At 38.2% G+C, this 24,385-nt stretch overlaps 1 protein-coding gene across 2 annotated transcripts in view; it reads left to right on the top strand.

The window, feature by feature from the left end:
• The window catches only part of LOC121406131 (tenascin-X-like), a 115,470-nt gene that overhangs the window by 49,938 nt on the left and 41,147 nt on the right, over window positions 1-24,385 (top strand). The window contains exons 45-62 of one of the 2 annotated variants that reach the window (XM_041597150.1): window positions 365-526; window positions 2,514-2,624; window positions 3,459-3,725; window positions 4,309-4,572; window positions 6,069-6,365; window positions 7,651-7,751; window positions 9,066-9,222; window positions 10,378-10,547; window positions 12,393-12,504; window positions 14,108-14,362; window positions 15,164-15,442; window positions 16,257-16,523; window positions 18,369-18,653; window positions 19,388-19,621; window positions 20,608-20,708; window positions 21,108-21,285; window positions 22,551-22,841; window positions 23,571-23,819. In XM_041597150.1, coding sequence (XP_041453084.1) covers window positions 365-526; window positions 2,514-2,624; window positions 3,459-3,725; window positions 4,309-4,572; window positions 6,069-6,365; window positions 7,651-7,751; window positions 9,066-9,222; window positions 10,378-10,547; window positions 12,393-12,504; window positions 14,108-14,362; window positions 15,164-15,442; window positions 16,257-16,523; window positions 18,369-18,653; window positions 19,388-19,621; window positions 20,608-20,708; window positions 21,108-21,285; window positions 22,551-22,841; window positions 23,571-23,819 — 3,780 coding nt within the window. Of the gene's footprint in view, window positions 1-364; window positions 527-2,513; window positions 2,625-3,458; window positions 3,726-4,308; window positions 4,573-6,068; window positions 6,366-7,650; window positions 7,752-9,065; window positions 9,223-10,377; window positions 10,552-12,392; window positions 12,505-14,107; window positions 14,363-15,163; window positions 15,443-16,256; window positions 16,524-18,368; window positions 18,654-19,387; window positions 19,622-20,607; window positions 20,709-21,107; window positions 21,286-22,550; window positions 22,842-23,570; window positions 23,820-24,385 lie in introns of both variants that reach the window. The other variant, XM_041597151.1, reaches the window with a different exon arrangement.

The following is a 24,385-nucleotide window of genomic DNA, read 5'->3' as shown; positions in this document are numbered from 1 at the left end:
GAGGAAATGTAATTCAATGATTAATAATAAGGAATCCTAGTTTCAGAGTACATCGCGCATTGACAATCTACCATGTGTTTGATTTTTTAAGCCCTGCCCATCAAGCCATTGGATAGTGTTTTTAATTATCTAAGGCTAGGGGTACTATTACCGGCTTAGAAACATCATATGTCAGGATTTATAGAATATTTGCCTCATTTTGTGACATTGGTTGGATCTACATGTAATCTTTAGTCATGTGCCAATCTTTAGTCACGTGACAGTGTTTTGACCAGTAACCTATTCAAATTGTTTTTATGATGGATATAATGCCAAATAATACCTTGCCGCTTGTGACGTTGTTACTTTCAACTTATTTATCAAGTGTCACTTGATCCGCTGGCATTGGAGACGTATTCATTGACTGAGACGACGATTGGTGTTGCCTTTGGACCGGCCAGTGAAGAAGACCTTGTGGGCTCTTCAGGTTACACATTGGCATTGACACAAGAAGGCTCAACCATCGAGGCTATCAACATACCAATTGGTAAGATCAAATATGACCCACCAACACAAAAATTAGCCACAATAGTTAGTCTCCAAAAAAAGAAAATAAAAAATTTGTTTGTGTTATAGTTTTTCCTTCAATTTGTTAAAATTTGACATTGTAAAGGTTAATAAAATGCAGGAGTTTCTTTGACACCACTTTTTTTTCTGGACTACTTGGAACTTTCACTGAGTTTGCAGAGTGTGCACAACTCATGCTTTAGTTAACCCCAAACTTCAAGCCTTGTCTTCTCTTTAAGTTTACTCTCTGAAGCTCTTGCTTAATTTCTTCTACAGTCAATAAAGTGTACATGTCTTTATCGATCAATTGTGATAATTTATATATCATTTTACAGCTGAGAATGGGCTATTTCAATCTCAATAACAATCTTGAAAATGATTTTGAGCGACTTACAATAAGATTCTGAGAGGCAGGTCACAAATCATTTCTGAGATCATGAAGTTTCTAAAAAGAGTTGCCTTTAATCGGATGCCCACTCAAAATGGATTGCCGCTTTAAGAAGCGTATTTGAATTGCAAAAATTTCCATAGACAGTTGGTTAAATGCAAAAACCCCCAAAATCTTACGCAAGATATGCGCTACCGATTGTTTTAAATCAAGTTGTTTGAGTTCATATTAGTTGCTTTTGATTGCAATATTTTCAGCAAGGGGCATAAATCATCTGAAATGTATAAATGTAGGTGGGCTTAACCCTAAAAAGACTGGGAGGGGGGGCTGATTCAGCCCCCCCCTCGACATTTTTTCGCGATAAACCCGCTGCGTGAAATTTTTTTACCGCGTCGCTCACTGACTTTTTACTTTCAAGTCTCGCGCAACTTTTGAGACCAAAATTGTGACCCCCGGGTACGCGGTTCCAAAATTACGCAAAATTTCGTAAGTGCATGCAGACCCAAAATTACTCAAAAACGTTAATTTGTGTACAAATCCAATGCAAATAGTGTTCTTAGCCAAAATTCATAAATGTATCATTATTTTTCCTTTTACTGCTTAAAATCAATTAATTTTATCTTGTTTATTGTCAAAATAAAGTCCCCGACAATTTCCATTGAAAAAACAATAAAAAACCAAAAAGTAAAAAAACAAAGAAATACATAAGAAATTTAGAAAACAATAGAATACATAAGAAAATAAATTTGATTTTGAAATTTTTTAAAAATCAATTTGATCAGATGCCTATCTAGAGTATGTGAAACAATAATTAGCATTTCAGGGGCATTATTTTATTAATTAGAGCAAACTTATGATTTTACGCATAAATTAGCATAATTAATGAGACATGAGATTTTTTGCTAAATTTGATGTTATAGTTTTGTAGATAATGCCATGGGTAACGCGTGTGCCAATTTTCGTCGCGATCGCGCGATCAACGGCCGAGATCATAAGGGGGGGCTGAATCAGCCCCCCCCCCCCCAGTCTTTATAGGTGTCGAAATAGCCCAGTCTATTTAGGGTTAAAGTTATTTGCATTTGAAAGACTTAATGATCCTTGATATACAGGTGTTGGACCTATAAGGCATTGTTATTACATGTAAGACATGCATGTACATGTCTATGTATATGGTTAAATGCAAAATAAACCGTAGATATATGATATTTGTTATGCAGTATGTACATGCATATATTTTGGATGTAATTTACCTGAGGCATATGGAGCATAAGAAGTATGGCACATAAGTCAAATTATACATTATATTGTTATAATAATGGTATTTCTTCAAGAATGTTGAATAGAGATCATATAGTGCATAAGACTTAAAGAATATTGCTTGTTGACATAATGAGACATGACACATATTATACCTTCATGTATTTCTTTTACATGTATGAGGCCATAAACCATTAGACATAAGATATTTAAGATTTAAGACATGGTGAGACATATAAGGCATCAGACATTTGTGTTATTTGTGGGTTTACATGTATTTTAAATACTGATATTTCCTGTTCTTTCATTGTACCCATTACAGATGGTTCTACGAAGTATGTCTTCACCAATCTTATACCAGGGACCTTATACATTGCACAGGTAGAGGTCAGAAACACTGATGTTCTTTCAGATGAATTGGGCATCAGAACAAGTAAGTCACTCATTTGTCTTGTATATTCATGGTAGAATTCATATTCATTTGTTGCAATATGTATTGTGTGCATGTGTGTATGTGTGATTGGGTTTTGTCAGATCTGTATCAATCAGGGCCCGTAGCTCAAAGGTTAGTGATTGATCGTACACTTGATTTCTATGATTGATCGTACATTGTAGTCTATGGAATCAATCGTAGAAAAATGTTCTACGATCATTGCTAAGCTTTGTGTTATTGGCCCCCGATGTGATTATCTACTTCTGAAACCGACCTTTAACGTCACCATCTGAAAGAGGCGACCAGGCCTCGAAGCTAAGCATCAATTTCTAACTTTCTCACGTAGCTTGGATAACTGGCTCAAGCCACAATGTCCAGTTGTATTTTTTGTGGAATTTGAGATACTACAGATCAAGGGCGACAGACAATTACCTGTAAAAGGGAGATTACACTGTCTTTTCGTGGGGAATATTCGACACCATTGAGCTATATATAAATCATCCAGAGTCAAACAAGATTTATGACCAGCAGATGTTATGTTATGCCACTGGGTATTGCCTATGGTAGAATCGTTTCCCTGTATTCTCAAGTCTGGTTGATACATGTAGGCCATGGTCTATATCTATGGTAAAATTACATGTATGGGAAGCTGAAAGTGTCCAATCATTGTCACTACTTTACTTTTTTCTTGTAGTTCCTCAGCAAGCTTCCAATTTCAGAGACACCATGGTTACAGAAGATGAGATCTTGTTCTTTGGGTGTCAACACTGAGTTGTGATGAATGAAATATGAACTTCAGCTAATCATTGTCACCACTTTCCTTTTTTCTTTTAGTTCCTCTGCAAGCTTCCAATTTCAGAGACACGATGGTTACAGCAGAGGAGATCTCGCTCTCCTGGACGCTTGCTTTGGGTAACGTTGACGGCTACGACATCACCTACACTCCTGAGGATGGTGAGGAAGTTACCATGTCCGTTGAACCTGATCAGACCAGTGCCGTTTTGAGGAACCTTGCTTCAGCCACCGAGTACATAATCCTGCTCATCTCCAGGGCCGGACCAAATACCGTTAGTGAACCTCTGGAGTTGTCTGTTACGACAAGTAAGTATGGAGTCAGATTCAGATCATTAGGTCAAGGTCAAAGGCCATTTGGGAGTCAATATAAGAAACACTAATTACAGTTTCTTATTTTCAGTGGATCGATGGTCTGCTGTGATGACCCTCTGGAGATGGTTGTTAAGAAAAATTATAAAGGGGATCCTCTGTCCAGACATTTATGCAGAGAAACACTTGTGCTCTGTGTTCTCTGAACACAAATGCCTCAAATAACACAAAAATTTGTAGAATTTTGTCCCTTTATTTGGTCTGATATTATTTCTTTCAAACAATGTATGAAATATTACTCTTGAAGGTCTGGAATGTGCTACCTATTCCAGACAAAAGACCTGTTTATGGTACATGTGTGGAAAGTGGCAAATGTAGATGAAATGCGTTGCCAAAGAATGAGGGTGCTGCAATTGGATACCCACATATTACTTCCTCAATGCAAATACACAGCTTACGAACATGCGAGGATCTAATGACGGGTTATAATAAAGATGTTCAAAGTGCATAGATACACGTAGTGTTTAGCACTATATCATTTAATTATTATTATCATTTTTGTTCTACTCTGAATTGTCAGGATCTGCCCTTCTAACCCTGCAAGCTAGCCCTGATCCTTCAACCGACGTCGTGGTGGACTGGAACGAAGAAGCGGGATCCGTCCAGAAGTACGTGTTGACCTATGACCCCAGTGATGGAGTGCCGATCTCCCCGATCGAGACCACGACCCCTGGCCCCGTCTCCATCACAGGTCTGAATCCGGGTTCGCAGTACGTCTTCACTCTCTCTACTGTCCTCACCAACAATGTCCAGTTCTTGTCCAGTAGTGTCTCCCATATTACAGGTAGGTAACCCACAGTATTCTGCCATCCCAATGGCACAAGGACTCAACTCTGTGGAATGAGTTCCTTGGTAAATGAAGAAAAATATGTCATTGTTTATTATGGAAACCTGTAGAGGTGCTTTTAACATGAAATTTGCTCAGGCAACTGTTGTTCAGCTTTAATTTCCACACACTAATCGAATGACCAACTTCAACCCTGGATTTAACTCTGTACCAAACCCTAAACCTACATGTAATCCTAAATTAAAACCCTATTGTAACCCTAACCCTACATCTAAGATGAAATTAAGCCCTGGCCAGAAGCAAGTTTCGCAGGAGCAAGTTTTGTGTCACCTTCTGTATTTCAGATATTGTGGGCTATGTGACTCCATTTTGTTTAGCATCATGTAGAGCATACAGGTAATATCCCAAATCAAGTGGATTTTCAAGAAAAATATCGCAGTTTGTTCCTTTTGTCATGGGATGTATTGATTTGCGATAGGTTATTCCATATGGGGAGCGATTCAATAAAGCACAAACACTATTACCGTGTTTACACATTGACTCGGCTCGGGGGTTGAACACGAGAGCCGTGCTCAACACGGCTTTATCGATCCTACAAAATCGAAGGTTTCAACCCGCGACCCCAGTCAGACTCGGCAATTTTTTCATGTGTAAACAGAAAGCCGTGTCGAACTCTCTTGACCTAGGTCCCTGCACGCGCTTTCACTTTTTGCATTGTTGTTGTTCGCGCATTGCAAGAGTCCCAAGCTTTCCCGCGTTTAATTTGCAACGTCATAATTCTTCCGTTAGAGATCCGTGAGCCGTGTTGAACTCGCCTTTTTATATGTACGTATGAACGCGATCTCTGATCCCTTCTTCGCAGTGTTCAACCCGGCTCGCAGATTCAACACGCGAGCCGAATAAATGTGTAAACCCGGTGTTTATTGCTGCCTGGGCCCTTTCTTACAAACAGTTGCGATTGATCCGATCAGCCACAACTATGGAAAGTCAGCAACGTCAACATTTCAAATACATGTTCAAAATATTTTCTACACATGTATGTATATAATTTTCTTGAAAATACAGTGTGCTTCTCTTTCTTTACAAAGAACATTTTGCAAGATTCCGGGAGAAAAAATTATGGCATTGATGGGTTTCCATACAGTTGAGTTTAATCAGATCAATCGTAATTTTTTGTAACATGGGTGCCCTGGGCATTACTTGCAAAGAGTTGCAATTGATTTAATCAACGATAACTATGGAAAGCCAGCAACATCAACACCTAAAATCCATGTTTGCCCGAAATATTTTCTGGACGTGGTGTAAATTTACCTGAATGATATTATATTGTTGTAGTCCCACAGAAGCTGGTCGATGTAGAGATTACAGATGTGATGACTAACACAATCACACTGTCCTAGTCTCTGCCAAGCCTGGGACATTATTTTTTGGCTAAACCTTTGGACATGTTGATGTGTCATCGAATTCACCTCTATGATATTTTATTGTTGTAGTCCCACAAGAGCCGGTTGATGTAGAGATTACAGATGTGACGACCTCCAGCATCACTCTGTCCTGGTCTCCACCCAGCGAAGGAGAGTTCTTCGGCTACATCCTGAACTACAGAGGAGACGGTCTTGCTTTAGAGCTCGGTCGCACCCCTGCAACCAGTCTCTTACCAAGTTACCAGGATTCTATAACCCTCAAGGGCTTGACTCCGCGCAATGATTACAGGATGGTATTAGCAACATATGTGGAGTACGATGGTGTGACCTACACCAGTAATAACGTTACAACGATTGACAGCACGTGTAAGTGAAATATACGCCCTCCTTAAGATTTGTTAAATCCCCCCAAAGTGCATTTCATTTCTGGATTACATTTATCCATGTGCCTTAAACGGGTTGTGGTATGGAGGATATCAACTAAAAATGTGTTTTACTGGATAAATTTACTGATTTTACAAAAAGAAATTAATTCAAGTAGATGGCAGATTAAAATAAATGTGTATTTCTGTCTTGTTTATATAAAACATCTCGTACATTGAATGGGTTGAAAATTTACAGGATATTTTTTGTCAGTGCCTTTCCGAGAGCCAATTACTGAAATATTTGAATTTTCATGGGTAATAGATGCATCAATGACTACTATCATGGGCGGAAATAGTAGGGGGACACAATATCAAATGTCCCCCCTACTATTTTGGGTCTTTGGTGATGCTATAATGCTATAAGAAATATATCATTCAAAATGTGAATAAAACGTGTGTTTTCGGACGAGATGACTTTTTTTTGTGCTTGTCAAATATATTTTCGTCGAAATGACCTTAAATTTTAGGTAATAGCCTTTTTTTTTTCTTTGCTTGAAATTTTCCAGACCCTTGTCCCCCCTACCTTTTGGGAGAGATTTCCGCCATTGACTAGTATGCTAAAATATAAGACTGTAATGTACGATGACATTGGAGTATAGTTCACATTACTGACCCTGACAAGATTTGGAGTGTCTCATTTGGATTTTTCAATAGAGAGGTGTAATATGATCATTACAGCCGAGTAAATGTTCATTTTATAGCACTACAAACAATCACTTTCTTGATGGGCTATAATACCCCATTTGTATTAATAATAATAATAATAATTGGCATTTATGTAGCGCTTTATCAATCTATGACTGTTCAAAGCGCTTCACAATTATTATTACCCGGTCACTGGATTCATAGCATTCCAAGCAGCCTGCTAGGCACAAACTTGCTAAACCAACCACATTGATGGTTGTTTCCTACCGGTACCCAATTAGCACCTGGGTGAGAGTGGCAAAGTGTGGTTTGACGCCTTGCCAAAGGGCGCTAGGCCGTGGTGGGATTCAAACACACGACCCTCTGATAACAAGGTGAGAGTCAGAACCGCTACACCACGGCGCTTCCACATGTATTGTAACATACATGTACGTAAGTTGGGGTATTTCCCGGTATGCCCCTTCTATTGGCCTAGTGCAAAGATACTATGTTGTTTTACATGCTCGATATACCATTATGTATGATTATGATTGTGTTAATTGTTTTTATATATCCTTTTCTTTTTTTCTCTCCCTAACTAGTAATTTCATCTGATCTGAACATTGTGGTCAAGTTTGTAAACCAGACAACTATTAGATTTGAATGGCAGCTTGTAGTGGGAGCAGACGGCTATGAAACAATGGTAAGTATACATTGATCTATCACCTTCCCTTCCCCTTCCTGCCCCATCAAGTATCATGGAGATGACTTTCAAGTAGAGCTCCTACCTGCAGCTCATGTCACCCAGTTTATGTTTGAATTTCATGAACAGGAATACTTATTATTTTTTAATCATTTAACTCTGTGTGTGCTGGGCCATGAACCCCTCTGTGCTCAATTATTTTCAGGGAGGGAAACAATGGATTGTTTGGTTGAGCGTGAAATGCAATGTTCGCATGGCACTGAGTGTGCATTGGTACGAAGGGTTAAAATGAAATACACGAGAACAAATTTTGATACCACCATTTTTACATGTACGTTAAGCCCGTCTCACACTATGCGATTCGTTGCGATCCAAATCTTATCGAATATCTGATATGAACATTCCAACCGATAAAATCTTAGTGATCAGAGTTCAGAATTGTGATAGGACTACTGATATCAAAATTCAGACAAGTTCGAGCCTCCCTGTCAGAATAAAAAGCAAAGTCAATTCCAAATTGTAATGATGTCATCATTGCCTGCGACTTGAAGCTGATTTGGACTTTACACCGAACACAGGGCTTGCGGCCAAGCAAAATTGTGATTTCATCATTCCTAACATGCCAAACTTCAAATAAGATCAGTTTGCTTCTTGGACATGTCACATTTAATGCGAAATGCGATGTATTAAAAAATTATGTCACATCAGGGGTGTGTTTCACAAAGATTTAAGTATGACTTAGAGTCGCACTTAAATGTCTAGTTGCGCGCAGTATAAAAGGCATGACAGTATTGGTCAGATCATGCCAAGAGGACGCGCACTACTGCGTATTGATCAATAAGATTGCGCGTTGCATATCTTGTACGCGTCGACATTTAAGTGCGACCTAAGTCATACTTAAATCTTTGTGAAACACCCCCCGGATCGCATAGTGTGAGCCGTGCTTTAGATAGGAATCCTGAAGAGAGTGTGTCTAGACTCAAATTTAGAAGTATTTGAGCTTTATTAAAAGATTAACAGCTGGGGCTGGGTTTGGATTGTTATGCATAAATTGAAAACATAAGCAATTGAGTGAAATAATTTTGGTAAGATTAACCATCCAATCTTGGAGATCAAGTGGCAGATGTGATTGCCGAGTTTTGTAGCAATTGTGCAAACAACCATTGAGGTCTGAGAAGGGGGTTTAATAACCCCCGTCCCCCGCTCGGCTATGCAATTTTAGAATATCCCTGGCTATACAGGGTTAAAATTTACGGAGGTGCTACAAAACTCCTGTTTTAAACTCATGTTATACTGGGGTTTTTTATTTTCTAGGTGTTCGACCCCATACTAGGAGGAGTGGGTTCCCCGCTAACTGTACTGAATGGTATCAATGAGAGAACGGTTTCCAACTTAGTTCCCGGAAGGAATTATCAGATCTCTGTTTCTGCATCGAGAGTGGATCAGAGTGACTCGATACAACAGAGAACATGTAAGAGACAGTTTGATTGATTGATTGAACGATAGATGGATGGATGGATGGATTGATTGATTGATTTATTGATTGACTGATGGATGGATGGATGGATTGATGGATGGATGGAAGGAAGGATGGATGGATGGATTGATTGCTTGATGGATCGAAAATCTGTGACTTGCAGCCAAATGGCTGAATTTCACAAAATCCACTGGGCAAGCGTACGATCTGTGCGAGGCACGTAATATCACATGCTTGACCTGTCTTCTGTTTGAGCCGTCAGCACTGCACTGTTAATACCCCTACTGTGAAAACAGCTTGTGTATATTAAATTTCAGACTGTGTACACCAGATGGGGCTATTCCACAGAAGTTATTGAAACTTTTGCAGTGATTTATAAATGTCTGTATTCACTTTGCCACAATGAAAGTGTACTACGCTCAGTTCAAAATGGCGACTTACAGTGGAGAAGTGAATCAGAAGGATTTTGACGAAACTTTTGACAATAGGAGTGATAAATTTAGCGAAAGATCTGGGTCAGAAGGGGAGGATGATTTTTTTTAATGGATGTTGGAAATAGTAATGAGGAAAGTGATGTGATTATTTCGAATTTTCCCCCAAGTTGCTGTCAGTTGTAGTCTAACTACATAGATAGATCTAACTTGTTAGTCCCATTTAGCAGCATCAGGGGGGTCAGTGCGCATTACAGCTTATAGCAGTCAAGTGGTTAAATATATTCATTTTCTGCTTTCACTAACTGTTTAGCACCACCGTAAAGAATAATATGCAAAAGAAAAACTGTATTTTGAGCCAACTTAGGTTTGATGTGCATGTGCAAAACTTGAAAGTGATTTTATATTTGAGGTGGATATATCTACAGACACACCATTTCTCAACCCCATTTCTAAGAAAACTATTTTATTCATCATATTCCATAAATTATGCATATCATATTATACGATACATGGTGGAACTGCCAGCAAATAAGTTGCAAATAAAAAAAATATCTCTCTATATAACTCTCAATCACGATAGATTTTCATTAAAAGTCTGCAATATTTTTCTCTATATTTTCCTCTTTTATAAGTAAAAACCAAGTGAACCCTATTGTCAGGGTCAACTTCCCTTTTTAATGCAATTCTGATTTTGATTTTGTTTCTTCATTTTCAGTACCCAATGCACCGAGTGATATTAGTGTGGAGCCTGAGGCAGCAGCATTGACCTTGTCTTGGGATCCAGTCCCTGGAGATGTTGACGGTTATTATGTCTTCTACGAGCTCGAGGACAACCCCTACCAGATATCAGAACTGTTTTATGTGGAGGATTCACCTAGTCCGATGGTAAAATATTGTCTGATGGTCAAGAGTAATCTTTAGTTCTGAGTGTAATTTTGGCTTGAGATAAAATATGTCGAAATTACAGCTGGAAAAAGATCCAGTTACATGTACAAGAGCTGTTTTACATTGACGATCATTTAACAACCATGTTTTCGATGGTTGATTTTAACCCTCGGGTCTTGGTGTGATTGTAGAACTGTTTTATGTTGACGATTGATCAAGTCCAGTAGTAAAATATTATCTAATCTTTGATGACAAATATAAATTCTAGGCTTGTGTTTCTCATGACTTAAGATACATTAACATTTCATCAAGAAGGTAACCTATACCAGATACCTGAACTGTTTTTCTTTAGTGACTGTCAAGTCTAATATTGAATGAAATATCATCTGATTAATCTAATTGCTGATGACAAACTTATTATAGATGTGGGTTTAGCATGACATGAACATTCCAGTCGGAAGACTACCTGTGTCAGACATGAGAACTGTTTTACATGGATGATCTTTCAAGTCCATTGGTAGCATTATTTTGTCTGATAGTTGATTATAAACTCTACTTCCTTGAGGTCTAGAAGAGTTTTGTGACTTGAAAAAAAACCCCTCTTACTACCAATTAAAAATGATACGTACATAACGTACATGTGTATACCTCATATCAGAACTGTTCTGTCTAGCCCACACATTTCCTTACTTTATGCCACACTCACCTATTCCCTAGTCTATGGTACATACACACTCACATTTACTTTTCCTGTACTCTTTAGCATCAATGCACCCACACACGCAAATTCCGTACTCCATGCAACAGAAACACACTCACCTTTCTACATGTGTGATCTAGGGTACCAACAAACCAAACTCACATTTTCCATACTCTGTCCCTCCTCCACTCTGAACTTTATCCCATCAACCCGCCCACACACACCTCCGTACTCAATCCTAACCCACACCCACACACAATTTCTTCCCCACTCTAACCCACCCACACTCACTTCTTCCCTTTTCTGTGCCACCCACACACCCCTCTTGCCTTTTCCGTTACTCCACAGTGTGGCTCATCCACCCGCACACTGCACTCAACTTTTCCCTTGTCTACGGCATCCATACGATCAGACCTCTGACATGCCCACATTCATATTTTACATACTTTTATCGCACGTCCCACACTCATATTTTCCCTAATCTGTGCCACCCACACTCGCCTTTTTCCCAACTCTATCCCTCCACACATCCACATTCGCCTTTTCCTTACTCTTGCTCATGTACATCTACCCGCCACTCTCATATTTTTCCTTGGCTGGTCTATAATATCCACACACCAACACATACCTTTACCATACTCTAACCCACCCACACTCACATTTTCCATACCCTATGCCATCTACCAACACAAACACTTTCCATACCCTATCCAACCCACACACCCACACTCACACTTTCTCTAATCTATCCCACCCAAACACAAACACACCCACAATCTTTTCCTTATTTTAGCCTGCCAAAGCTCACCTTCCTTCTCTATCTCACCCACCTACACTTTCCTTTTACTAGTGTATGCCACACCTACCCACACTCCCCTTTCCGTACTGTATCCCACCAACACTCACACACATGCACCCACCTTTTCCCTACTCTATCCCACTCATATTTTTCCTACTCGAACCCACACTCACTTTTTGCTTACTCCATCCCAGCAACACACCCTCAACTTTTTCACTCCATCCCACCCACACACAACACTCACATTTTCTGTTCCCTATCCCGCCCACACACACTTCGTTTTTCCTTACTCTATCCTGCAATATTACTCCTCTTTTTTTTTCTTAACTTTGGTTTGTTTTTGTAGGTGCGAATTACAGGATTAAGACCTCTCACAGACTACACTTTGACTGTTACATCATATTCCGGTGAAGGTATTGAACGTGAAATCAGCTCCACAGTTGTCGAGACTGCCACAGGTAATTGATGTAATACTATTTGAAAGTAAAACCATTTGAAGATATTTGTAAACCTTGATATCTGCAATGAATATGCTGTGTACCATCCTGAGGGCCGTTTCATAAACTGTTCGTAACTTAAGAGAGACTTTAGGAACGACTGGCGATCCTTTCTTACGCGCTAAATAAATATCAATAAACATTTAAGTGTATGCTATTTACCACAAGAACGGATCACCATTCATTCTTTAAGTCACTCTTAACTTACGAACAGCTTTATGTAACACCCACCTGTTCATGAGCTTGGGACATCAGAGTTCTTAGCTTTGCAGCTTCCTAATATTGCTAAATTTATGAACAACTGGAACCTGATGGATGTTTCATCAAGCTGTTTGTAAGTTCTGAGCGACTTTACAAACAACTGGTGACTCTCTCGTGTGGTAAGTGATATACTACAAATTTTCATAAAATGTTGATTTAGCACCTAAGAAAGGATCACCAGTCATTTGTAAATTAGCTCATAACTTACTGGGTAGCTTTATGAAACACCCATATGGGGAACATTTCATAATAGTATTTGTAAGTTATACTATTTATTAATACATTGGGCAGTGGTGAATTCATCTGAAGGTGGCCATTGATGCTCATTATTGTCATGATCATGTACATGTATCTTTGTTTACATTGCTCCGAATGTTATCATCTCATGCTTAAAGGTCAAGTCCACCTCAGTAAAATGTTGATTTGAATCAATAGAGAAAAATCAGACAAGCATAATGCTGAAAATTTCATCAAAATCGGATGTAAAATAAGACAATAATGACATTTCAAAGTTTCACTTATTTTTAACAGAATAGTTATATGAACGAGCCAGTTACATCCAAATGAGAGAGTCGATGATGTCACTCACTATTTCTTTTGTTTTTTATTGTTTGAATTATACAACATTTCAATTTTTACGAATTTGATGATTAGGACCTCCTTGCCTGAAGCACAAAATGTTAAAATAATGGATTTTCCACGTGTTCAGGGAGGAATGAAACTTCATTTCACATGACAATGACAAGAAAATCAAAATATTTCATATTTCATATAATAAAATACAAAAGAAATAGTGAGTGATGTCATCAGTTCCTCATTTGCATACCGACCGAGATGTGCATATAACTGTTTTCTGAAATGAAGCGAAACTTTAAAATGTCATACCTTTCTTATTTTACATCCGATTTTGATGAAATTTTCAGTGTTATACTTGTTGCATTTTTTTGTTGGGGTAGACTTGTCCTTTAAATACTGTCTAAATGTTTTTGTTTTTTTTGCTCTTGGATTTATCATGCATTTACGCAAAAGAGAGCGTAGTTGCCACGTCCAGAGATTTTACTGAATTTGAGCCTTAAAAGAAAGAGGATTCATTTCTTTTAAAGGAATCTGTTCTTTATATTACCTGTACTTCTTAAAATAAATTTATAATACCATGTGGCACATCTGAAATTATGACTTTATGTCAAAAATACTAATTTTGACCCTCTTAATTACTACATTTTACTTCTAAAGATTGGCAGCTCTGCTTGTATAAAATAGGTGCATAGATGGGATGACGTTTTCATGATTCTTCCCCTTACAGTTGACTACAGACCTGCCGAGATAGTGATCGAAGAAGTTACAACCGAAAGTATCCGTCTCTCTTGGGGTGTGTCCACTGATCCAGCTGCAACAGGCTATGTCATTGAGGTGTCTGGTGGGGATGACGTATCCAGCTACACCAGGGGATTATTCCAGCAGAATATTGTCATCCCCAACCTCACACCCGGAACTTTCTACTCTGTCACAGTCACGGTGACCGGAAGCAGCGAGGAGGATACCGCAAGTGCACTAACAGGTTGGTCGATATTTTCGATCATTCCACAGCAAATTCAATCCTCCATTAGTATTTTGACCCTCTTCCTCTACAGTTGACTACCATCACAAATGCTTCTAGTGACTCTGGTTGTCTCGCCAGTGAATAATACTATTAGTGCATGTTCAATTTTGAGGAGAGAAATAGGTTACTTTGTTCCTTCTGGTGACTCCTGGGGCCCGTTTCATAAAGGACTTGCAACTGTTGTAACTTTGCCATTATGACAACTACCATGGAAACGTTGATCCTGATTGGCTGCTGAGCCCTGTTACTATGGTAGTTGCCATTATTGCAAAGTTACTGGTAAACAGAACTGTTAGTGCATGTTCAGTTTTTCATGCAAGCAATGGGTAACCTTACTCCTCTTCTATATATAATACACATGTAGCATGGGTGAAGTTTAATGTAACACTCCCAGCAAACACCCAAAGATACTCCCTTATTATAAAGCTTTGATCATGTGTCTCTTTCAGCAACTAGTGCATCCAGTCTTTACTTTGACTCCATCTCTGAATTCTTAGTCCAAGAATGGTTTTACTTACACTACAAGAACAAGAACATAGATTTTTTTTAATATGAAATAATAGTGTGTGGAAAATTCCACACATACACATGTGACCAGTGTGCTTATCTTCATCATCTTGAAGCAGCACTTACTCTGGAAAAAGAAGAAGAAGTAGAAGCGTCTTGGTCTTCATGTTAGGGCATCCTGGACAAGCATTACATACATATATTCTTGAGGTAATTGAGCTTTGACTACTTCTGTGTTTTTCTTTCTCACAGTGCCTTCTGCACCCAGGACTCTGTCTGTTGACTCTGTCTCTCAGTCCATCGTCCAGGTGTCCTGGTCTGCAGGTGAAGGTGACTTTGACGAGTTTCAGATATACCTGAGGCAAGACGGTGAATCGGAGATGCACGTTGAGGACGTTCCTCCATCGCAGCTCACCCAAACTTTCGAAAACCTTGAACCTGACACCATGTATACTGTAAGAATTGTTTCTGTCGTGAGGTGTCAGAGTCTAGAACAGAGAAGCTTGTCTGCTGAAACTGATTTCACTACACGTAAGTTAAGAGGGGTTACCACTACAAGCTTAGATGTTTGAGAACCCCTTAATTTTTATTTCATTCACTTTTATAATCTTCAATCTTTTGTTATTTACCTTTCATGATATATAATTTCTATTTGACTTATTTGTCATGAAATATATTTTATTTTTGTTTACATATATAAGAGAGAATATTTATTGATTCATTATCTGGAAATGATTATTAGTGAAATGAAAATGAATAAGTTAATGAAATTGTGAGTGGGTCTTGTAAGCAGCTTAGTGATTACCAAAATTCTTTTGAATTGAATTGAATTGAATTCATTTCCGTTAAAAAACAAACAACAATATATATAAAATGAAACATGTGAATTCATATATGAAAACGGGAGGATGGCTCTACTCAGCAGCATCAATCATGGTGCTACTGTTCTACCGAGGGGTCTTCAGGCAGGGGAAAATAGTTGCCCTCCGACTATCAAATTTTTAAGACTATTTCTCCAGATTGTGATGCGTTGAGGTTGTCTACAACCACTTTGCCAACTAACCATATGGTTTAATTGAAATTTAGCCCTGCTCCCTACCCAGGTGAGGTGAATGGATACCCGGTAGGAATTTATTCAGTTCTTGAATGCTTTAGGTCCTGTGCGATGGCTTGGCTACACACTGGGTAGTAGCAATATGATACCAAGTATCAAGTGCAGTAGAGTATATGCATATAGTAACTGCACAAAATAAATTGACCGTATTATCACTTTTAAACATTTCTGCGTTTTGCCATCCAAGCAACGATATCTTGTTATTTTTCATTTGATTTTGTACTTCTTCAGAACCTAGAATCATCAATCTTGAGCAAACCGGAAGAAATGTGAGGGTGTCCTGGGCCGACGAGTTTGGAGATGACATTCTGAAATACCAGCTGATCTACATCGAGGATGAGGTGGATGCTACTTCTATGTCTGTGTTCGTGGATCCTGGGGTTGCCCCATCGGTCACTCTGATGAGATTGCGGCGGGGCCAAACATACACGTTCATTTTGACAGCCGTCCGACTCTCCGGGAACCGAGAACAGCTGGCTTCTACCTCATACACTCTAAGTAAATCCATTTGATTCAATTCAGTTCATTTATTTGTCGAATATGAAAAATACATAATGGATATCAGACAAATACCGAGTGGAGCGTTGTGGCCCAGTGGATAAGTCTTCTGACTTTGAAACAGAGTGTCGTGGGTTCAAATCCCAGCCATGGCGTAATTTCCTTCAGCAAGAAATTCATCCGCATTGTGCTGCACTCGACCCAGGTGAGATGAATGGGTACCCGGCAGGATTAATTCCTTGAATGCATGAGCGCTGAAAGGCAGCTCGAGCTAAAGCCGGGATAATAATAATAATAACGCTCCTCGGAATAGAACATTTCTAGATAGATGGCGCTATATAAATGCCTATTATTATTAAATTGAATATGAAAATTTCACCACTGACTTCCAAGTAAAAAATGAAAAAAATTGCTTGGTGAAATATTGGAACCCATGAATTACCTTTCATTGCAATGTTATGGAAAATGCCAGATTATTTGATACAACAATTCACTAGGAAGGTTTTCTTTTGAAGGAAATTCTTCCTTTTGACTTCTTGTCATAATTATTTCTTATTAAGTTTTATTTGTTTTTACTTGTTTATTTCCTTCAACTTTCAGTAAAAAATACATTTAAAAAAATGATTTGATTATTAAAGATATATGTAGAAGAGACACAAAGTAAAGCTTGTGAGAGATTTAAACAGAGACACCTCCAGGCCACAATATAAGTGAAATATATTTTTAAAAGGACATGTGAATAGAATAAGTACCATACAGCAATCCTAAACAATGTAATTACATTATGAAAATGACAATTAAAATAATTAATTTTAGTGATCAGTTAGTTAACATTTAGCTAACAGGTCCTGATTGATCCCGTTATTAAGTTGGTGGGAATTAAAGAATTCAGAACAGAGGATTGTTGCTTACATGAACTGGATGATTGCTTAACAAAGACTTGTGGGGATTCTTTTATTTCATGTGTAGATGAGTTGTCAAATGCTGTTTTTTTTCCAAGTATAAACTGTAAACAGAATACAGTGTGCTTAGAAATGCCCGTAGTATTCGCCTTTGTGAATATTATGTATCATTATTATTAATAATAATAATAATAATAATAAATAATCATACATACGATTAATAGAGCATCTTTTCCATTTTTATTAAATGCTCAAGGTGCTTAGAAGCGAGCAAACATAAAAGTAAAGAGAACTTAGAAAAGTGAAAGAAAGGGTAAATAACAAATGAGGAAAAATGTCTGTCTTCAAACCTAGTACCTGCTTGTGAAGAAACGCAATTTGAGGTTGCCCTTATTAAAGGATGCTGCAGATTTATTATTGTCATTATTATTATTGTCCTTTGCAATTCTGTCTTGATAGTATTGCTGCTATGCTAATGCATAATGAAAACTATCCCATTGGATGAAGTATTATGACATCCATCTTTTTCACTCTCATGGGGAGTGTTTCATGCAGCTACTTGTCATTCATGTCCACTGACCTATTTGCTTTTAGCCAATCAGATGCCAGGATTTCAGTAGCTTGGAACAAATACTTTGTGAAAGCCAAAGACAATTTGTTTCATGAAATGCTCCCCAGAAGGTTGACCTCTTTTGATAGAGATGACTGTACATGTATCTCCTCCGCAGACCAACATTACTATTTTGAGTAGACCATTGTTTTTTCTTTTGGGCATGTGATTGGTCCTGAAAAGAACCACTCAGGCGACTTTTAAAGACCAAACACTTGCCCAAAGTCGAATAAATGGTGTAGCCTCTGTACTTATTCATGCTTTGCCATAGAATCCTACAAAAGTTACTAAAAGTCTTCTTGTTCTTGTTTTGTCTTTTTTTTTCTTTCAAAGCACCATCACCTCCACAGTTCACCCTTTCCAGACCCTTCCCGTCCATCGTGAGATTCCTTGCAAGGCTCCTTGGTGGGAGACTTAACGTCTTGCGTTTCAGGGTTGTGCTACGAGCCACTCCAGCAGGGGCTGGCACGCCCATTAACATCGACGTCCAAGTCCCGGCTGATGCCTGTCCAGAAATAGAGCTCTCCGGTCTCATCCCTGACACCGACTACCAGGTCACTTTCGTCGCAGAGTCCGGTGCTTCCTCAAGTGAACCTGAAATTATTACATTCACAACGCGTGAGTTCGATAAGATATTGTTGATGTAGTACAACATTTTACATTTACTTGTTTCAGTAAAAGCAAAGCTAGAAGTAATAAATTTAGAATAAGTGTCACTTATAGTAAATGTAGTGCCAGGAGTAATTTTTGTAGTAATAGAAGTTAGTAAATCAGTAATGGTGATAATGTTACATGTAGTAGTATTAGTAATGAAGTGGTACAAGTTTAGAAGTAGTGGCGTTTGTAGATTGAAGTAATAAAAGTTGTAACAGTGAAGAAGTAGAAGTGAAGTAGCAGTAGTAGAAGTGTAAGTACATGTAGGTGTAGAGGTATTTGTGGTGATGGTTGTAGTTCTTCGTAATAGTGAGTTTTTGCAACTACTAAGCAAATGCTTTCTGGAACTTTGAGAAATCTATTGTCAAAAGCCCTTTGTGACAAAGTAGCCTTTGTCAAAAGTCAGTGAAATCAAAATTTGAGCAGGATCTTCCCAGATTCTGAAAGAACAATATATTTGCAATTATTTGTTGGCTCCGAAAATTTCTGAAAATTCTGTCATTTTCAATAGATTTACTCGTATTGTAGAATCCGTCCCCACTGCAATTGCAAAAGGTCACTAGTATTTCTGTAAGTACATTGGAAGTTTCCCCTTTAGGGGATTTGGGATTACCCAATTGCATGTTCTTCTTTTTCCTGACCATGATCATTATTTTAGGGCCATCTTGAAATATCAATGATTTTCACATCTTTTACAGCTGCGGTAACTGAACAAGGACAGCTGTCATTCGGCGAATTGACCTCATCCGGTTTCACAGTGTTTTGGTCACCCTTTGGTGGTCTGTCCACATACACACTGACCAACAATGGAGTAGATATTGATGTCCCTGCGACAAGTGATCCGGTGCAATCTTATGAATTCAGCAACCTTAGCCCAAGCACACTGTACACAGTCAGTCTGGCTCAGGGAGGGACAGAAAACATCAGAACCCGTATGTTTTCTTTATATTATATAAGGTTGCATATTGGGTCCTCTTTTATTTTAATATGTAAAGTGATCCAGTGTAAGCCTGAATTTAGCAACTGAAGCCTGAGCATGCTGTACACATTCAGTCTGGCTCAGGGAGGGACGGAAGCCATCAGAACATTTTACCCCAAGGTTGCATGTTGGGTCCTCTTTTATTCATTTTGTATGTAAATGACTTATGTAATGTATTTTTTTTTCCTTATTAGTATTACACAATCACTTCACATTGACATTTATAACTCTTGGAAATCAATACATTACTTATCTATTGATTTTTTTTCTATTTCATTTTAAAACTGGTCAAAGCGATCATGCTTAGGAACAACCCACTTCCATTTTAGAATAATGAATAAAAAAATTGTGAAATTATTGTATAAGCGATACCTCCCCCATTCATTAAGCGATCGATGCTCATTTTAATATTCCCTTTCTTTCTTCCCTTTCCTTTTACCCTAAGTGTTTATTTTTCTGCTTTAATCATCAAGAAAGAGACAAAAATATAAAACTACCTTAAGGAGTAAGAATGGAAAGTTTATATTGATGTTAAAAAGATAGGATACGGGCTTCCCACAGTCATGAAAAATCCTGGAAAAGTTTGTGGTCATGGAAAGTCGGGGAAAGATCAGGGAATTTGTAAAATTTGTGAAAAGTCATGGAATTGCATTTACCTATGACTATGGCAGCTTTCCAGTTTGTTGTGTCTCGCAACTCTCGTACTCTGTGATCATACTCTGCTATTATAATTGGTGTTCATGATTTCTATATTTACCAGTTTTGTGACATCCCAAATTTTACATAACTCCCGCGACGTCACAGGAAGTCATGGAAGGCACCAATTTAGTCATGGAAAAGTCATGGAATTCTGTTTTCAAATTTTGTGGGAACCCTGTCATAAGATAAAGAATTTGATAATTGTTTCCTCACTGTAATTTTGTTTTCTAATACACATAGGTCCCTCTGCTCCTGGTTCCTTAGTGGCAACGCAGGTCTTGGACACCAGCATTGAGCTTTCATGGATCCCTTCATTTGATAGTAATGTTGCTAGATATGAGGTAGGTTGAGGCTCATGATGGTGATGGTGACAATGGATGATTTCATATGTTGGCGTTGGTGTTCGCACAATTTGGATTGCTTCCCCTAGCTCCAAAACCTATTCTGAGTTTGTAAAACTGATCCAGGGTCCTGTGACACAAAGGTTAGCGATTGATCGTACGCTTGAATTTAATGATTGATTGTACAGTATAGCCAATTCAATCAATTGTAGAAAATGTTCAACGATCATTGCTAAGCTTTTTGTTACGGGCCCCAGATCACATTATTGACACCTCAACAACTAGAAATTTCTCACATTTCTCAGTTACTAACTTTGGGATGTAACATTTTGTTTCATGACCACTGGGAAGCCCATGCACTTGACCCAATTCTATATTCTGTTAATCCTTGGTTGTTAGATATGCTATTCTCCCGCTGAAGAGTCTGCCTCGCCCATTGCCGTCCCTGGAGACAGAACCACCAACCAATACACCCTGACCGGACTTGATCCAGACACCATATACATCATCAGCATTGCTGCGGTCACGGATAGCCCCGAAGTCAGGAGCGAGAAGCAAACAGTCTTTGCCACAACAAGTGAGTCACCCCGTCTTACAAAGAGATACGATTGATCCAATCAATCTCAAGTTTATGGAAATCCATCAATGTCATAAATTTTTCTTTAGGAAATTTGCTCAATGTCCTTCGAGAATAAATAGCAGCATACTGAATTTTCAAGAAAATACTGAATATGTGAATATACAAGTACATCATTTCTAGAAAGTATTTTGAACAAACATGTATTGAGATGTTGATGTTGTATTCAGATGTTGATCTTGCTGGCCTTCCATAGTTGTGATTGATGGGATTAATCACGATTCTTTGTAAGACATGCCCCAGGTCACTGTATACATTTTGATCTTATTGGTGTTGGAGTAGTAGTAGTAGTATTGAAGATTTTAGTGGGATTATTTGTTCTACTTATTGCTGATTTGCAACCAGGGAGGTGTTTCACAAAGATTTTATGTATGACCTAGAGTTGCACTTGAATGCATAGTTGCGTGCAGTATAAAAGACATCCCCGCATTGGTGAGATCATAGCAAGTGGACGCGCACTACTGTGCATTGATCAATAAGATTGCGCATTGCATATCATGTATGCGTCAGTGTTTGTGAATTAAATCATACTTAAATCTTCATGAAACACCCCCCAGGTCCAGACATAAGGTGCTTTGTCAAAAATCAGAGCCAAGTCAAAAAAAACGCATTCTCAGAGACTCTCAAAACAACAAAATATGGTCAAAATAGCTCATCCGTGATTTTGTTGCTTTCCCAGTTTTTCCCATAGAAAACACACGCGATAATACGATACCTTGTTTAAGTGACGCGAAATATTTCACATGTGTAGAGGGGTCTGAATGGAAGCTGATAATGTAAAAAAGAAAGACAATTTTGAAAAAACTTTTACATATTTATATTTTGTAGGTATTTGTGTATTCATGGTGAATGTTTGGTGAATTTCATGAGAATAATGTTTTTGATGTGATTGAATTCATGAAGCGTTCAGTAATTTGTTCCACTACCATACCTTTATAGCAGGATTCCTGCTAAAAAACACGGCACAGACATTTTTCACAAATAATAAAGTAAATAATGCACAGTTGTCAGTGTACTTTATATCATTTATATATTTACAATATGCAACAGGATGAAGCGGTTGCGCCAAGTGCTTTTTCTAAATATGCATGCATCGCCACTAGCATCACAACTCTTTGTAAGATGGAGCCCAGGTTAAAATATGTTTAGACAGCCCATGGTAGTTTTTTTCTTGATAATTATATCTGTGGACATTTTTCTTGTAGTTGCTGACACCACCATCCCCGTGGCCAGTAACTTTGAAGTCACCACAACCCAGGCTTCAGACCATGTCATTGTATTGGGCTGGGATCTTCCTGAAAGATCAACCTTCGACTTCTTTGAGGTGTCCTACACCCCCAACGTCGGCTCCCCGTCATCTCCTGTCAGACTGTCCAAGACGGCGACAAGTCTGAGCATTATGAATGCCCTGGCTGATACGGTATATGAATTTGATTTAGTCAGTGTTCGAGGTGAAGAGATGACTGACCCACCACTTACTGTCACAGGACAAATAGGTAATTTTACTTTATTTTACTCACATCCCACAATGCTTTATAGGAATAGTCTTGTTCATGGATCAGATAGAATATATATGAAAAGCTCTATACCAGCAATTCCAGAGACGATGTGCTTGGATCAGAGAGTTTTACAGTTTTACTGAGGTTATGATATTATTTTATTTCTGAATCGGCTCTCAATATTGTCATACAAATTGAAACCTTTAATCTATTAGATTAAATTATGGAAGCAGCTATGGCTTGTCAATTTTCTTTTCCTTCAGGTGTTGCAAGCAACTTACTTTTGGCCCCTAAATCAATCATATGTCTTGAAATTGATTAAAAATTTGCAATTGATTGCTAATCTGCTTGTTAGATATAGGTCTGCATTCTGATTGGCTACAGCTAAAACTGATAAATCAATTGTATAATTGCAACAGAATATTTTCAGCTGATTATAAATACTTTGTGGCAACACCCCCTAGGTCGTCATCAAACATTATTGGTTGTAGAGCATCCTACTTTCATCACAGCAGGCACAACAAGCTCTGTGCAGTCAATGGTAAAGTTCCTTGCACATTTGGGATTGCAAAGTGTCCTCTGTGGCATTATTTTGCGGGAAAGACAGTAGCGATTCTGCAATGGAAGGTGTGGAGCACCAAAACTGTATTGCTGCTCCTACGCATATCATTGTTTGGGAATCTTGGCACCTTAACGGTAAACACGCACTTTTCTTTTTGTCCACAGACGTCGATAACCTTATCGTTGTTATTGGAGAGAGGACAACCACATCTCTAGAGGTCTTGTGGGGTGAACGTCTGGCTGTCGACGAGTACCAGGTCTTCTACGATGGGACTCTCTTTGAAACTGTTGATGGGAATGATCCTAGGAGGGTCGTTATCACTGGCCTTTCTCCTGGAACAGAGTATACTGTGACTGTAGCGGGCATCGATGCAGGGGTTCCCGTTGCAACAGACACGGAGACAGCATCTACTTGTACGTGCCTCCCAAGGTTTTCTTTTGAATTAGATTCATTTTACCAGAAATTATTGCCACAAAAAAGTAGACACACAGAAGGAAATACAAACTACTGCTTATGGTATTAGTGATTACTATTTTATACATCAAAATAATTAATTACAGTCAAAGTTCTTTGCTCATGTAAACACGGCCCTCTGACTTTTTGAGATCTCAACTACTGCTTGCGCGAACGCCTTTAATATTGACATGATAATAGTGTGAGATGTAATCTATAAGGTTTAAAAGTTAATTTTTCCAAAATCCTTTTTTTTAAATGAATTTATTATGCGTAAATCATACTTTTTTGCTCTTCACTATAAAAAGCTTCTACAATGCTAATTTTGCGTTTTAATATTCTTTAGACCATTGATAACAATTGCAAATAAATAAACTCCTGGTTTGAAAATGATTTTTTTTGTCATTTATTGTTTCATAAATTTCTTATGTATTTCTCTGTTTTTCAACCTTTCGTTTTTCTTTGTTTTTTGTAAAATTTATAGTAGAACATTTTTAAAGCTTAATTATGCTATAGTTAATTAATT

Source organism: Lytechinus variegatus, chromosome 19 (assembly GCF_018143015.1).
Source record: "Lytechinus variegatus isolate NC3 chromosome 19, Lvar_3.0, whole genome shotgun sequence".
Classification (NCBI taxonomy): Eukaryota; Metazoa; Echinodermata; class Echinoidea; order Temnopleuroida; family Toxopneustidae; genus Lytechinus; species Lytechinus variegatus.
This window is presented reverse-complemented; position numbering and strand designations above follow the sequence as displayed.